The sequence below is a fragment of the Hylobates moloch genome, unplaced genomic scaffold (genome assembly GCF_009828535.3).
Source record: "Hylobates moloch isolate HMO894 unplaced genomic scaffold, HMol_V3 SCAFFOLD_4, whole genome shotgun sequence".
In the NCBI taxonomy this organism is placed as follows: Eukaryota; Metazoa; Chordata; class Mammalia; order Primates; family Hylobatidae; genus Hylobates; species Hylobates moloch.
Window position 1 is genome coordinate 71,483,855 of NW_026652279.1, and position 18,392 is coordinate 71,502,246.

The following is an 18,392-nucleotide window of genomic DNA, read 5'->3' on the forward strand; positions in this document are numbered from 1 at the left end:
TGGTTAGTTTTATATCTTAAATATGTGTCTTTCTCTAAATAACCATGTGATCTTTGGCCTGAATTTCCTTTTTTGTAAAACGTGGTGATAGTTTCAAAGATTTATTCAAAATTGTCTTTCATTGGAAACATGATATTTTGTTTATGTCTCTCGGAAGACAAAAGGTATTTGGGAGAGGCAGAGAATCACATGGTGGGAACACTCCAACACCTTAACACCAAGACCACAAGTAGGTGAAAGAAGGGTTGGTGAAAGAAGGACAAACATCAATGAGGAGTGTTTCTAGAAATGGGAAACATGATTTTTGGTACAAGGCCATGGTGGTAATTTCTTAGCCTAGGGTTCATGGTTAGACTTAAAATATGCCCCAAATTCTAAGCAAAGTACTGTGTTTATGTCAAATTATTTTATGATTCTACCAGATTAGCAGAAAAACCAGTAATCAAAATATGATTTTAAATGCCAATAACTTGTATGGTTCCTACAGGCCATAGAAGGAACTTCAGGGTCATGTGAGGCAATACATATCTTATTCATTGCTTAGGAGCAGAAAATAGCCTGAAGCGGGTGAGTGAATAATTCATAGCAAGAGGTACAAGGTTGATGGGTTTATATTTTCATGGAAACAAATCTAGTTTTGAAAAGTTACTTTTTTAAGCAACTAAATATGTAATTGGTAGACTATATAGTAAAAAACAGTTGGAGTCATTAGATCCTCAAGCCTCCTGTCACGGAGCCACCAGAGTTTGTGGACTTGTTAACTATCTGAGAATACATTCCCTAAAGCTTCTCTGATCTCTGGCAGGATATTGGAATGTGTTCTGTTCTTTGGCAAAATTGCCAAATATACAAACCTTACCTTAGGAATTTTCCAATTCCTTTTTGATCCCTCAATACGTTGAGAAAATTTTCACTTCTTGATATTCTTTTAATTCGGAAGTAAAAGGACATTTTTCTGAAATATAACTTAGTTGAATGTTTTTAAATTTTAGAGTAAATGTTTGCAGTATTCCAAGGTTATGATGTTTTCCGGAAATACTTCATTAGTTTAAAGGTGCCTAGATTACATTATTATTGTATAATAACTTCCATAACAATGTATGTGTAAAATATCCCATATGTTCATATTATATGTATCCTCTATCTGTGTAAGGATTCTGATCAGTAAAGACAAAATGAATGAAGGTTTTGGTAGAATGTACAAGGTGTGTGTTTTTAGGACTCTCGGTAAGGTACCCATTGTAGTGATTGTTTGGGCCAGTATTCAGAAGGTGATTTGGCCTGGTGCGGTGGCTCATAGCTGTAATCCCAGCACTTTGGGAGGCTGAGGTGGATCACTTGAGGCCAGGAATTCGAGACTAGCCTGCCAATATAGTGAAACCCCGTCTCTACTAAAAATACAAAAAATTAGCCAGGCATGGGGACGCATGCCAGTAATGCCAGTTACTGAGGAGGGTGGGGCAGGAGAATCGCTTGAACCCAGGTGGCTTCGGGGCAACAAAATGAAACTCAGTCCCCCCCCGCAAAAAAAAGGTGATTTGATTTCCTATATATTCTAGCACAGTAAAGTATTTGCTTTTTAGTCAGACTTTTTTTTAACCGATGTAGAAAAATATCAAACTTCAGATCATAAACAGTAGTTGAAAGATAGGTCATTCATTTGTAATTTTTTTTGTTTCCTTAAATCATAAGATGCATTGTATTAATTACAAATTGTTAAAGTACTGAATTTCCCCATTGCCCCGTTCAGCATAGGAAAGCTTAAATATGAAGAAAACAACAATTCTTGGAAGGATAATTTAATTATATTAGATAACTAAGTTATGGAGGTATCGGTACAAAATACTACGTTCAGGTTCTTGGTAAAGTTCATGAGGTGAACTGATGACAATATAGGTGTTCAACAGTTGTGCTATTTTTTTCCTAAACTTAAGCCTAACTCTCACTCTAAGCCTATAGTTATGTGTTGATTAAATGACGTAATTATAGACTTAGGGTGTTGTAACACAGAGCAGCCTAAGTGGTATTTGAAATGAAACTGCGAAACTGCTTTTCTCCTTTAATCTTTTCTCTATGCATTTCTATGTTTTCTAGGTTTCAAAACACTAGAGGATAAAAATTCTTAAATTTTACAAAACAGATAAAGTATGGTTTGAAATTTTTAAAAAACCATACATTTCCTGGAACTTCTTAGTTTAAATGTATATATTGTTATATATTAGCATTATCCTGGAATTATCATATAATGAGGGCCTTCATAGGCATCAAAACCCAATTATTAATAACACTTAGACTTAATGTCCTTTACTGAATTGTACGAACCAGAATTTCTAGTGTGCCTTCAATTCTATACATTATTTGAACAAAATAAGAATTGCCATTATGAAAACAGAGTTGATTCACCTAGCAAGCATGGGTTCCATATTTGTATACAGTTGAAAAGCTGCATAAGAGTGGGCATTTTGGGTAATTTTTTTTTAAGAAAAGAACACATGTGGATGAATGTTTTACTTCAAATGCCATTATTTTCTTTCAGATGTGCTGAATCTGATCTTCGATACAGTGTCAAATCTCCTAACCTGTAATGCAGGGCATTTTTTTATATTAAATGGAAAAAATGTGAATTAAAAACAAAATAAAATGTTATTTAATAAAATAAACCAGATACAAAATCTTGCCTTGTATTTACAGATAAATTTTAATGGAATATTTCATGGTCTAACACAAATATGAGACCCAATGACACTAAATCTTGTACAGCCTTTGGCTTACCCTGTATAACAAAATCTGTTATTTAAAGTAGACTACAAAATACTTTACGGTAAGTGAACTTCCAAAGACACAAAGAAAATCCTCCATAAATTTAAAAGCTTATCTGAAATCCTTATTGGCAGAAGCTTAGGTTGGATATATGATTAATTGCATTATCTTAGGTAGCTGAAATATATAATACTGGTTAGAGTATGAAGGTTAAAAAAATAGGTTTAGGTATTTTTGCTTCTGTTCCTACTCAACATTAGTAAACACACATAAGTGAATGTAAAATTACCTTTACAGAGTTTTAAAATTTTGGCAATCTCAAGCAAATTTCCCTAAGTCAGCAACATTTTTTTTACCCTTAGTCATCACTTTACATGGTTCATATATTCCAAGGAATAACGATTAAATGTTGTACAAATAAGATAACATTTATTTTACTGATGCTTAATTTTTAAAACTTCCACTTAGAAATTTACAAGGAAAATGGGCATCATCGAGGAAAACTAAAATGGATGGATAATATATGCAGTTGAACAAAAGGTATTCAAAATAATGTGTTTGGCATAGAGAAGTATGTTTTGTACCATCGTTTTAATGACCTGTCACTGGAAAAAAGAAAGTTCCATCTTTCAATGTCTATTTTCAAGGTTAAGAAAATGTACTAAATGAATAGACAATTCAGTAATGTCCAACAGATAACTAAAATTCAAATTTTATTTTTCCATATTTATCAGACAATTTTTTTCTGACAAGACTTTACTGAAAGATGAAGTGCAAATGGGAACCCTGTAAAAATGTTTATAAGAGTTGTACATGACATATTTTAAGCGCCGCTAAGTACACATTGAATACTTTGTAAGTATATAGGCATATCAACATGCAAGTGTCATGTACCAAATATTACAATATGCATTTTGTTTTTTGAAAATGTTAATGACAAGAGTAGATTCAATAACTGTGTTTCTCTATTTTCTGTGCTTATATGGTTAATTTTGTTGGATCTTCTTTATAGCACAGAATTTATTTTTTATGCTGTCATAAATATACCCTTCCAAAAGTTATGAATTTCATGTCATATAAATAGCACATTTTATTTTTGAAGCTACATTACTGGGAACACCTGCGTTTCTGGATACCATTTTCAGAGATAAGTCTTTAAATTATTTTTAACATGGCAGACTTGTTCTAATGTTGGTTATGTTGAAATGTTTATGATAAAAATGGAGCTTTCTTGAGGGAATATTTTTTGGGTGAATGAAAAGCTAAACAACAAATTCACAAATATTGATGTGAATGCAATATGAAGAAAACAGGTCAGTAATCTCAAATTCATAAATCCTTGGGTGATGACTTAACTGCGTCATTGAATCTACAATAAGTACAGTAGGTACAGTCAAATAAATTTGTAAAATGATTAAAATTGTGTACATTTATAAGGAGAAAGAGTACTAGCTTTGAAAAATTTCTAGATTATTTTTCTTTCTATTTATGAGATTTATTCAATACATTAAAAACACAGAGAAAAGCAAAGGATAGAGATATAACAATTCAGTTTACATTTCATAGTTTTTAACCAATTGGTGACCACTGCTTTCAAACATCAATATTTTATTGCGTATGATTTTCACTATCAGTAAATATAAAGAGAAAAGTGTCTACTAGCATCATGTACACGAAAAAGCATCTGAATAAAGAAAGCGTTTGAGGTTTGACAGTACTGTTTGTAAGTGTAATGTTGCATTTCATATCGCACTTAAAAGTCCACGTAGTTACTGCTGCTTTGACCCTGGATGTGGGAAAAGTGCTTAAGTGCTGAGCCCTGGTAGGTTTTTGTTTTGCCCCTGCAATCTTCAAATATCTTTTAACTTTTCTTCTTTTGAAATATACAGTATATTTCATAGGGGAAAATAGTGTTTTTTTTTTGTTTTTTTGTTTTTTTTTTTAACATCTTTTTCACATTTGGGCCCATTCTCTCCAAAATAATCATACATTTCTTGAGATATATATATAACTTGAGTTTCTTGAGTTATATATATATAACTTCTTGATATATATATGCATATAAAATATGTGAAGATCAACCAAATATTATTGATAACATAACCACATAACATAGAAACATCTTACTTTAAGCATATTTTAGAGATTCACCATTATAATTTGAGATATTCATGTTTTTATTTTTTCCTACAGAAGAATCTGTCATTTCTTTTAGGATAATTAAATTACATCATTGAAAAATTCTTAATATGTCTATGTAGACAAAATGAAGTGGGCATTTGTGGCAATACTGTGCATTATATGAGGATTATTTATTAATAAGGAGAAAATTTTAAAATACTTAAATTTGTCTCATACAGATAATACTTGGTAAAATAATTCATATACATGAGTTTTACTTAAAACACAGCATGAATTTTTAAGAAATTGTTACATTTTAAAAATTAAATATCAGATTGGATCGCAAAGTGTTGCCATTTTAATTATTTTTAAAAATCAATACAATTATATTAACATTGAAATATTAAATAGGTATGAGAAGGACTGTTCTTATAAAGTTATAATATTTTGCCTTTAGGAAAAGCTAATGATAGAAAAGGAAAAACAAATGCAGATTCATACACCACAGAATACACTGAAGAACTTGGCTTTTGAGATTTCCCAGGGGGTGGGGAGTGCACTGTTATAATAGTTCCGTAAGAATGCTTCCTGGGATATCTGGTAAATAATTATTTCCTCTATTTATATTGAAGTATCATAGCCCATGTTAAAAGTGAGAGGTAGAAGGATTATTGTAAGTATGCATGGCAGAGAACTTACCAGCTATATCCAATAACTATTGCATTCAATATTAATAATCTCAATACATAAAAATGCTGATGATTTTAGAACCCATTCTTATACGTTGTCCCCTTTAACTCTCTTTATTATCTTGCTACTTTCAATCCATTGCCTTTGGAAGGGTATGAGTGCAAAGGGCTTGTTTGGGGGTAGAATAGAGAGAGAAAGGGAAAAAATGAATAGAAAAAGAAGTGATATTTAAAAATTCCCATTAAGATATAGTGACTTTAACTATTAAAATTACCCTATGTTCTTTCATTGAATACATTTGTACTTATAATAAAAGGACTACAATCTATGAAAACATGCACACATTTCAAACAAAACTGAAGAATTCCCAATTCAATGACACATGAATCGAAATTTAAAACTCAGGTTATTTCTTTCTCTGCAATAACACCAAAAACTAATCCAAATAAAAATGTTACTGTGTCACATTAATAAGAAAAACTTAACTTGTCCTTGAATTAGTTGTATTTTTAATGAATGCTTTAGTATGTGAGAGGTGAAGATTAGCAACCTCTTGGATCTTGCTGAAGAATTCTTTAAAATCCCTTTGCATTAAGTATCCAGCAATAGAACTGCAGATATTGCACAGAGTATATTTCAATATTGCCAGTGTATATTTGAAAACAAATTCTATTATCTACACTAAGATTTCCTCTTTCCCAATATTCAAAATGCATATTATAATTACATGGGTTTCCAACATCCATACACAGCAAGTACAAGATACTTACATGTACGTACACTGTAGTTACCTATATTTTGCATAGTTTTTAGTGTGTACTTTGTGCCACTTAATAAAAAGCATTACTCAACAGTAATTCTCATTAGGTGTTTCATTTATTTGGCTGTGATTACTGGTTATTTTTTGTTTTGTATTGTTTTATCAGAGATTACCATTTGCAAAGGGAAATAATATTGGGCAATTTTAGCGACTCTAAGTAATTAGCAATACCATGGGAAAGTTGCAGTAAGACATGAGGTTTTGCATTTTCTCCACAATTAAAAAGCATAATGTAAAATTTAATATTTGTTGTTCACTAAATTATCTTGATGTCCAAAGAAAAACAAAAGGCATTTGAAATGTTCCCCTTGGTAACACTTTGCAATAAGTGGCACTAAATTACACGATAACTGCTATGTTACATGGAAGAGCCATCACTGTCAAACAGCTGCTATACATGTGCCTATATGGAATCTCAATGCTGTTACAATCATGAGTACATAATTACAAATGAGCCTGTACTTTTGATTGAGATATTTATATTTTTACAAAGAAATAAAAATAAATGAGGTGTTAGTTTCTTTGCCATATTTAGGAAAGTTAGTTTTCTTTCTCTATTTGTTATTTTAATTGTGGAGTTTCAATGAAAGATTAAGCATCTTGAATCAATATGAGATCATCCAGTTTCTAGATTAAACTCCAATATCAGGTTCCTTAAACTGCTTCTTGGATTCGCTGGTAAAAGAAAACAAGTTGAAATTTCTCTCTCTTTTCGATTTCTCTTTCTCTCTTATACACACATATACACACACACAAACACGCACACCATCAATACTCTGCTCATGCGCTCTGTCTTTAATCTTGCACTCAGAAACATTTCTTTTTCCTCCTACTTTTGATAATAATCCTATCTAGAACACGCAAAAATGGAAAATAAAAAAGAAAAGAAAAATGCTGCTTAGACTTGATTTTGATGGAGGACAATCAATTTACACTGTAAACAGTACACTGGCAGAGAATAGCTACTTTTGGTAAAGAATAATGCTCCATATTCTACTAAGGGTGTGTGTGTGTGCACACTGCTTCCATTGAGTTCCCTACCTACTGTGCTCACTTAGAAGAGACAGAAATTGACTCTATGCGCACACAAGTGTGCACATTCCAGACAATGAAATTGACATCATTCTCATTTAGAAATATTATGTCATTATTTTCTGAATTGTTGGAATAGAAATGAGCATAATTTTTACAATTTATTTTTTGTTTGGTTGAAAATTAAATAATTTTTACAGTTATGAAAATGTAACTTCATTGATATTATTTTCTCCAGTTCAGAACAGGCTGTCTCATTTAAAGCAAACTATATTTAACAGGCAAACATTTAATTAGATCCCACAAATTATAATATACCAGCATTTATAACTAGTGTAATAATCTAGTTGTTTTAGCTAACTGGTTTTATAAGAGTTCTAATGAAATTTTATATTACCCCGAAGGGTTAAAAGAGTCAAAAATCATGAAATGCAACCAATTTTGGATTTCTAATTTTACAGTGCTATAAATAATGATTGAGTTATTTAGGCAACAATTTAGTTGTTGGAGCCAAGTAGAATATAGATGAAATGAAGAGGGATGTAAATACGCCATCGATGAAGAGTAGCAATTTTGTAAGTGCATCCTGAAATTAGGCTTTAAATAGTAATTGATGATGCAGTTTATACAACTTACTTCTGTAATAAGAACCTTTCCATTTTGTACTAACAGGATGAATTTTGCTTTGTGGAGTCTTTCTAAAGATTATGCATTGAAAGATATGAACAGTTTATAAACCTATTCTAGTTTCAATGTGTCTAGTAGCACCTACCTGATTCTCTCAAACTACCATACTATATTAACATATTATTGCATTTTTCCACAGATGGTATGGAGTGAACTGTAAAAACAAGCATGCAATCACATCAATGCAGACTTATTTCCTTAAAATGTCATACTGTATATGATTTATTATGTTAACACTCAACCACATCATATTATTTATGTTCTGTATATTCTGAAAAAGTGCTGCTTGACTGACATCGTCCTTTTTCTTTTATAAGAAATCAACAAGATAAATGCTTCAACAATCAAAAAAAAAAACTTTAAAATTCTAACATTTTCCTTAAAAGATTTATACTTTTCTGATAAATAATCAAAGATACAGCACCCTTGTCTTTCATTTGATATTAATACATGATGTTGCACTCAACCATTCTTATTCCCCAAAAATATATTCCACAATACTATTTTTAAAACCATAGGCCATCATGCGTCAGACATCACAAGTATAGCTACCATATTGTCATATTTGTTTTCTTCTTAAAGGTGCAATTCTTGTAAATGGGATTTTTTTTAATCTAACTGGAGTTTTATTCTTTAGCATATAATAAATTTAATGAGAACTAATCTAACAATATTTTATTTTACTAGAAGAAATAATAAGACTTTAGATTAACTGTGTCATATTTAAGAATACAGCATTTCTTAATGGTTAAATACACCAAAATTTTAAAATCATCCAGAGAAAGAGACTTTCACTTTGGAGTTAAAAGCATGGCAGGAATTCTCTATCACTCACTGTTTCATCAGTTTGTACCTCACAAAATGCATAGACAGGAATTTAATATAAAGAATTAGTTCATTTATACAGAAAACATATCTTAAACACTTCTTTTTGGCAAACCAACATAGGTCAGCAGCTCTGGAACTGCGAAATGAAAATTTGTAAATTTTTAGCAAACTAAAATTTATTTTTAAGTTATTATTCAACTGTGGTTGTAATTTAAAACCTGAGGCTGTGCACTGGTTGTTAGCTTAAAATTACCTTTCCTTATAACATTGTGCTTCCATTGTATAACAAATAAAAATTAACAAGAACTAGAAAAATTTGCTGTTGAACAGTGCTAGGACATACAGACAAAAATACTAATACATGTTATCTACTTATAATATTGGTTTAAGTAATATCTAAAGGGATATAATGGAGGTTAGAAAATGCTTACTTATGACTGAATTACATACAGCCAAAAAAGTTAAATATGTATCAAATAATGTTTAATTGGATTTATTATATGCACTATATACAGATACTAAAATGTCTGAAAATTGTGCCCTATGGATACTTCAATATTGTTTAGGCAAGTGAATCTTTATGAAGCAAATAAATTATAGAATCAAATTAGAGAAATGAATTAAATCTTTGTGATTCCAAAAGCAGTAAATCATTTGGAATAATTTATTGGTAAATGAAGCTACAATATCCTAATAGTAAGATCTATATAATTATAGAAGATACCATGTCATGATTGCAATTCGTACACATGGCTCCTGTATCAAATACTATCTTTCAATAGCAAATCGATACAGCTTTACCAGTATAATCTCCACCATTCCAAAAACTACACTAGAGTGTTTTTTTTTAATTTTATGTTTTCTAGGACATGTTTCCAAAGCATGTTGTCTTTGAAGACAGACATGCAGAAAACATTAATTGTAAACCTCTAACCTTCACTTATTCTTAAGTACATTACATCCTTCCCTAATCCTGTTACTTGTGAAAGCTGTCCAGTGGAAAACTGATAAGGTCTATGACTTGAAGGGGAAAAAATGGGGGAAAAAAACTCTGCATACGTTTTTTAATGTATAAAAACCACTCAATATCATGATCCAAGGAGATGATTAACATTGTTAAGGCTGTATATTCAAGCACTGTATGTTAAAAGAGCAATGGTGTGAAATTTAGGCAGTAAGAAATGTCCTGCATTATGGATGGTACAGTAATTAAAGAATGATGCTTTCAACAGCTGATTGTTGGTATACACTGGCTACTGATAGCAGTACAGTATGGGAGTTAATAAGGGTAGCAGACGATGGTAGAAATGAATTCTGAAAGATGATAGCCAGTTTTCTCCAGCAGTCAGCCTGGTAGTAAAACTCAGAATCTTGGCCTGCATCTTAAATGAAATACTCTTTTTTCTCTTCCGCATTGACTTGGCTGCCTTCAGCATTGATAATGGCTGTATCAGCATCTGGTGCATCTTCAGCTCCTTTAGCTTCATTTGTTAAATACGTTCCTGCATATATTGGAAGAAAAATATGTTAGCTCTGTGAGACTGGTAAAATACCCAGCATTAAAGCTACATTATTTGGGAAAAAACTTTCGCCAGAGTTTTGAGACCTAAATACCCGATTGACTCTTCTGAAGTTGCACTCTTTCCTTTCAGTTTTCGGGTATGCTGCAGGTGAAGTTGTGGCTTGATTTACTACAGGCAAGAGCCAAACTGAAATGGGTAATAAGTAATTGTGACTTCTTTAATGATGGATAAAATCAATGTGAACCTCATAGCTGGAGCAAACAAGGTCTTTTGTGAAGATTTTTTTTTTTTTTTTTTTTTTGAGATGGAGTCTTGCTCTGTTGCCCAGGCTGGAGTGCAGTGGCGCAATCTGGGGCTCACTGCAAGCTCCCCGTCCCGGGTTCACGCCATTCTCCTGCCTCAGCCTCCCAAGTAACTGGGACTACGTTTTGTCAAGATCTTAAAAATGGTCATGTCAAACTTGTCACCGTTTATTTTGGTAAACTTCTTTAAAAGTAGGTTATAGCAATAAAGTGGTACCTGGCCCATTGCACAATATATATTTTCCTCACTAAATATGGTTGCACAGATGTTCACAAACTGACAAACAAAAACATCAACCAAATAGTTATAGTTGGATTTCAGTTCTAGAAATAAATTACAAACTTTCTTCCATATTTTTTCTATTTTTCTGAGCCAGTGGCTTACTCTATGACATCTGGCCATTGGCTAAACATTATTTTGCTAAGCTAATCCAACTTTAAATTTAAGTAAAATAACTAAGAATTCACTGAAATAATTTAGCATTTCTCTCTATCTCCCTATTCTACACACATGTACAGAAACATATATGCACTGATATCATATTTTATAATGAAGTTAGTCTAGAATATTTTGCCAACATTGAGTACTCTGACTAAATATAACGTACCTTTATGCCTTGCCAGATATCGACCAAGCAGAAAGATAGAACACAGCGTGACAAATACAACTACAGCCACTATTCCTCCTATGAGAGCATGGTCAGGGCCATTCTGGCCAGCCAAAGCATTAGGATCTGGAAAAGACAGGAAAATATTGTTCTAGGTAATGTGTTTAGTCATAGAATACATAACTGCATTAGAATGAGTTATTTTGAAAATTAACATGATTTATATTAAATAATACATTATCGTGTGTTACACCAGTCATCCTATGAACAAATATTATACTATACTAGGTATCTGGGGATATAACATTTGATATATGAATCACTATTGCCATTGCACTTACCTTTTAAGGAAAAGATTGGATAAGCAAATATACATATATCATTTTGTATAGATACAGGCCTTTCCTTCCTCCTCACCTCCATCTGAAAATATATGTGTGTATGCCTGTATATTCCTTTGGTGTGAGTAATACAACTATATTGTTATCTAGTTAAAATAATGTCATGAGAAAGCCTGGGGCCAAAAATGATAATTTGAGATTTATCATTGTATAAATGTTATTTACAGCTATGGAAATTGACTAATTCACCCCTTGGTGTCTAGATGGAGAAAAGAAGAGGTCTGAGAACTGACCACTGGAAACTTCCATATTTAAAATTCAGGAAGAGGAGGAACTTCTAGTTGTGCAGAGTGAAAAGGAGAGAACATTCAGATAGGAAGCAATATTGGAGAAAACACTAGCTGATCAAAGCGAAGAATGTATTTTGGTGGGAAAGCAGGGGTTGAGACTATTAAATGCTGTTGATAGAAACAGGAAGATGAATACTCAGCATCAAGATTTAGATGCCGGAGGAACTTGTGATTCTAGAGAAAGTGATTGGAAAGAGACAAATTAATAATATACTTTCATGTTCTGTGTTTACCAGGATTTTACAGGCAAGAGATCAGCCCAGAAAAGGATGGCCAGTTTTCAAGAAGAAATGAAAAGGTCATTGTATTGATCGCCATTCTAACTGGGGTGAGATGGTATCTCATTGTGGTTTTGATTTGCATTTCTCTGATGGCCAGTGATGATGAGCATTTTTTCATTGCGGAAGACATTGTGGCGATTCTTCAGGGATCTAGAAGTAGAAATACCATTTGACCCAGCCATCCCATTACTGGGTATATACCCAATGGAATATAAATCATGCTGCTATAAAGACACATGCACACGTATGTTTATTGTGGCACTACTCACAATAGCAAAGACTTGGAACCAACCCAAATGTCCAACAATGATACACTGGATTAAGAAAATGTGGCACATATACACCATGGAATACTATGCAGTCATAAAAAATGAGGAGTTCATGTCCTCTGTAGGGACATGGATGAAGCTGGAAACCATCATTCTCAGCAAACTATCGCAAGGACAAAAAGCCAAACACCGCATGTTCTCACTCATAGGTGGGAATTGAACAATGAGAACACTTGGGCACAGGAAGGGGAACATCACACACCGGGGCCTGTCGTGGGGTGGGGGGAGGGGGGAGGGATAGCATCAGGAGATATACCTAATGTAAATGACGAGTTAATGGGTGCAGCACACCAACATGGCACATGTATACACATGTAACAAACCTGCACGTTGTGCACATGTACCCTAGAACTTAAAGTATAATAAAAAATATATATACAAAAAAAAGAAATGAAAAGGTCAAAAGAATACCCAGACATTTGGGCACTCAAAAGTTTGGAAAATTATCTCTTTATAGAAGGATAAAACTGAGTGAAGACCTGGGCAATGAAATCCACTACGACTCAGCCCTATGACAAAGATCAGATTGAGTGTACTTCCTGCTCTCCTAGGTTCATTGCTGCAGATAGCCTCAGGATAGCTATTTATAATTTACAGATGGATTTAAGGGAGAATGAAAGTAAAGAAATAAATTAGGCTTGGCAAGAATGCCTTCAAAAACTAGAGCTGGATTATAGGAACATTAATCTGACAAATAGATTGTGAGTCTTCTGTATTTTTAATGTAACTGCTGTGTCAAAGGATCATCTGTCTAGATAGAAAAAAAAAGTCTGACTGTTTGAAACTTCAAACAACGTCTAGACACCTAAACTTGCTGAATGCAAAACGTGGACTATAAAAGCTATATATCCCTGATGGAGGACATACTCCCTGACACCTACTTCAAATACAATCATGGACTATGACTAACTAGGTTGAACTCAACAGAAGGTAGAATTTGGGAAAGCAAAAAGGAATGAATAGAGGAGAATCCAGGTTCTTCAGGGAACAACAACACTTGCCAAGACCGAGGGGACTTGTAATGCCAGCCTGGCATGTTTTTATAATTGCTACAGATCCCTGATTACCCTGTGTATAGCATTCTTGGTTTAATTCCAAATGGGAGTATTTATTAACATGAAGTGCTTCTCCTCTATCATGTGTATTGTGTATGGGATGGAGGGGAGGATTAAAAACTTGTCTTCTTTTCACTTCTTTTCATCAGATATGGTAAAGAGAATTATGCGTATCTGAGGATCTTGAGCTTTGAGTTGGATACCTTGGTTTGATGGAACTTTACGTTGTTTCTTTAGAAGGGATGTGGTACTGGTTTGTGTAAAGGAAAAGAGGTGAAAAAATATTTGGTGATCAGAAGGGTATATTGGGGCAGAGATTTCTGGCTGATAACAAACATTTTCTTTGCTTTCAGTTATTAGAACTAGGCATTTTCCAGTCTCTGTTACAGTTGATTAAACAAAGTGATTTGTATTCTAGACAACTAAATGAAGGCTCAGCCGATTAAAAAAACCTCACACATGTAAGCCTCCTGGGTGATCTCAGGAGATGAAAGTTGTAGATAAGAGAGTCAAAGGAGTAAGTAAAGCTATTGGTCACTAAATCTCTGCCTGAAAAAAAAAATAACAATACACGCTATGTTTTGTTTTGTTTTATGTTTTGCCCAGGCTGGAGTTCAGTGAGTGGCATGATCTCAGCTCACTGCAACCTCCACCTCCCAGGTACAAGCGATTCTACTGCCTCAGCCTTCCAGGTAGCTGGGATTACAGGTGCCCACTACCATAGCTACTTAGCCTCGGCTAATTTTTGTATTTTTTTAGTAGAGACAGGGTTTCACCATGTTGGCCAGGCTAGTCTCGAATTCCTGACCTCAAGAAATCCACCCACCTCGGCCTCCCGAAGTGCTGGGATTACAGGTGTGAGCCACTGCACCCAGCCTAACAATACACCTTTGAAATGCCTGTTGCAGGTCGGGGTGAGGGGGTGGGGGAAGCTTTACTTTAAAAACATTAACTGTTAAAATTAAAGTTATAACAGTTAATTTTAGCTCTCTAATATCTATTTCTTGTATTTCCCTACATTTCTATCATTGCCCATGAATATCCAAAAATGAGGAAAAAATAAACCTGTTATATTTCTGAATTCTCTATTCATATTACTTGTGATATACTTTGGAATCAGTTTAAAAATCCACCTCTTGCTTAAGTTTTCATATACAGACAGTCATAAATCATATCCATTTTATTTGCTGAATATCTTGCAGAACTGGGCACTCTTTTAGCGAACTTAGAAATCATTTTTGTTCATACATCTCTGCACCTGTCTTTTTTGCTGAAGGTAAATTCTAAAAAGTATTTCTGGATCAATGGTATAAATATTTTGTAAACGCTTTTGATAAATATTGTCAATGCACATTGCCGAAAAATTGTACAAATTCAACCCTCCCCCCACATCAACAGTACCTAAGGGATTCTTTTCTCCATATTGCATTAACATCAAAATATAATTTTAAAAAATTTTGCCATACTGATGTGGAAAAGTAACATCTAAATTTAAATGTTTTGGATTAATGAAATTGCAGGTTAACATAATAATGTCTAAATATTTTCAGCTATTTTAATTCATTACTTTTTAAATGCCTGTCTATGCAATTTGTCCATTTTTCTGTTTAAATTTCACTTTAACAGCTCTCTTTAAAGCTTAACAATTTTTAACAAGTTCGCTTTATTTTTCATTTTTGGTATTTTCAGATAGATTAGTCTTACAACTTTATGTAATCAAATCCATTAAATTATTATGTTATGACACGTGGCTTGTGGGTCATGGAATAAAACACTTTTGCAATAAGATTACATGCATATAAATCTTTATTGTCATATATCCCTTTAGTTATTATACCTTAATCCTTCTAAAATGTATTGTGGTCTATGATTTGAGGCTAAAGTGTTAAAATATAACTTCTGTTTTTACAGCCAGCTGTCCCCCACACAATTTCTTTAATCAATAATTTTATGTAGCTTACCGTAAAATAATTGTGTATATATTTTATATGTTTCTGCACATTCTAGTCTATATGAGTGATCTGTATGCCCAATCTTACACCAGTATTATGGTTTTAAAAATCAGGTGAAAGACTTCTAAAAGACACCCCCTATCAAGTTCAGAAAAATTTTGGAAGAATCAAAATATAACAGATTATTTATTGGGATTTATAAACTTATAAATACATTTTGTTTTATATAGTGTATTATCCAGAATCAGCATGATTCTTTAACAATTCAAACATTCAGTGTCTTTTAGTAAGTTGTGTAGTTTTCTGGTATTGGATCATATGTTTGCACTAATGTTATTTTCTGTTTTTAAACAAAATTTTTAATAATTGAAAATGTTTAAATATTCAGACATTAAAAATATTCAAAGCTGTTATTATTATTATTATTATTATTGAGACGTAGCCTTGCTCTGTAGCCCAGGCTGGAGTGCAGTGGTGCGATCTTGACTCACTGCAACCTCCACCTCCCGGGTTCCAGTGATTCTCCTGCCTCAGCCTCCCAAGCAGCTGGGACTACAGACGCGCACCATCACGCCCAGCTAATTTCTGTATTTCCAGTAGAGATGGGGTTTCACCATATTGGTGAGGCTGGTCTTGAACTCCTGACCTCGTGATCTGCCTGCCTCAGCCTCCAAAAGTGCTGGGATTACAGGCATGAGTCACCGCGCCCGGCCGTTATTATTTTTTAATTAAATTGTATGTTTTCTGTATTAGTCCGTTCTCATGCTGCTAATAAAGCTGTACCTGTGGACCAGGTAATTTACAAGGAAAAAGAGGTTTAAGGGACTCAGAGTTCCTGTCTCAAAAATAAATAAATAAATAAATAAATAAATAAATTATCTTTATATATAGTTGAATTTTCTTTTCTCATTTTTAATCTTACTATTGGGATGACTTGAACAAAGACTGTCTGTTCTGATGCTGATGGTATTTCCTGCTCATTCTTAATGCTGTAGCTCAATTCAGGTACAGCTATCTTTGCAACTGAAATATGAATTATATGACATCTGTACCTAGTAAATGGAATGGAGGTAGTGTCTTAGGATATAGGTCACTATTAGGGAAAGATTTCATTGATTTATTTAATTTTTTTGCCTATAATCTTCATTCTTACAGTAGAATCTCAGATTATATATGTAGGCCATTTTCCCTTTCTTTTTTTTGACATTAAAACGATTTGACCTGTTAAAATTTGCTGTAGATCAATTTAAATTTATCATGTTCATTATTGTTTTCAGTTTGTTTCAGATACATTCAGAAATAGGTTAATATAACTTTCGAAGAAATTAATTTATAACACATATTTATTGGATCCCATTCATTCTTATAATCTGTGAAGGAAATACTTCAACTTTCATCTTTCATTTCATTGACAAAGTTAATCAACTTATTTTCATAGGATTTTAAAGTTTTAAAGATAATATGGATATGAAAAAAGTTACTTTATATGTCTACAAGTGTATTTTTTAAAAAGTAATATTTTTGGCTATGCTTTTTTTTAATCCCCATAACTGTTAGAACTAAGAGCCTCTCCTTAAGTTTTTATTCTTAGCAACTAAAACAAATGTTTGAGATTGAGGATAAGTATTGCCTGAATGATGCAGGAAGAGTACATCATTTAAATGGCTACGTTTCAATGGAAATTTCTCATATTTCCTCTCACATCTACCTCCTATTTCATAGCAATAAAAAGACGAAGTAAAGTCTTCTGAAATTTCTTAACAGAGAGCTGTGTCTGCATTGTTATTCAGATAAACACATCATGTATTGTTAAAGATCATTTTTCATTCTCAAGCATTAGCCCATGATTTGTTGGCATTAGCCTGTTAATGTCGGAGTAAATTTCAGGAGATGTGATAATACATTAGTAATCTCTTTTACCGGACAATGCAAAAAATGCAAAAGATTTTGTAAACATAAAACTTTCTGAACTTAACAACTTTCATTTGGAGTTATTTGATGCTTAGTAAAGACTCCAAAGAGAAAATTATGTCAAATTATAATACCTAAGGTCAGTAATTTTAAATATTTACAAGAGTGAAAAATAACACTAATTTATAGTTTTATTTAAAATCTTAATATGAAGAAATCCTAAATTATGTAATTCTATCTCTGAAACCATTGCTGGGGTTTCTATCAAGAGTCTAGTCTATCGTGTTTTCTGTTCTTAAAATACAAGGTACAAACTCAAATAGGAAGAATTTCTGGCCTTTTAAGATAACAGTACATAGAAAATATGAATGCAAATAGCTCTTCATTCTAATGTTGGAATTTTTTTTTTTTTTTTTTTTTTTGAGACGGAGTCTCACTCTGTCACCCAGGCTGAAGGGCAGGGGTGCAATCTCAGCTCACTGCAACCTCTGCCTCCTGGGTTCAAGCGATTCTCCTGACTCAGCCTCCCAAGTAGCTGAGATTATAGGCGAGCGTCACCATGCCAGGCTAATTTTGGTATTTTTAGTGGAGACAGGGTTTCACCATGTTGGGCAGGCTGGTCTTGAACTCCTGACCTCAGGTGATCCACCTGCCTAGGCCTCCCAAAGTGCTAGGATTACAGGTGCGAGCCACTGCATCCGGCCATGTAAAATTTTTTTTATGAAAAATATTAAGTTATTATATTTGATTTTCAGTTATAAATATAAAGGTAGGAAATAATTAAAATTTAAATCATTTTATC

The 18,392-nt window shown here is 33.0% G+C and overlaps 1 protein-coding gene across 3 annotated transcripts in view; it reads right to left on the bottom strand.

The window, feature by feature from the left end:
- Window positions 1-4,587: 4,587 nt before the first annotated feature.
- Window positions 4,588-18,392, bottom strand: part of CADM2 (cell adhesion molecule 2) — a 1,095,912-nt gene continuing 1,082,107 nt past the window's right edge. For all 3 annotated transcript variants that reach the window (XM_058437644.1, XM_032150399.2, XM_032150397.2), the window contains 2 exons: window positions 11,372-11,497; window positions 4,588-10,440 (listed from right to left, as the gene is read on the bottom strand). In XM_058437644.1, coding sequence (XP_058293627.1) covers window positions 10,322-10,440; window positions 11,372-11,497 — 245 coding nt within the window. In that variant the 3' untranslated portion in view covers window positions 4,588-10,321. The remainder of the gene's footprint in view (window positions 10,441-11,371; window positions 11,498-18,392) is intronic.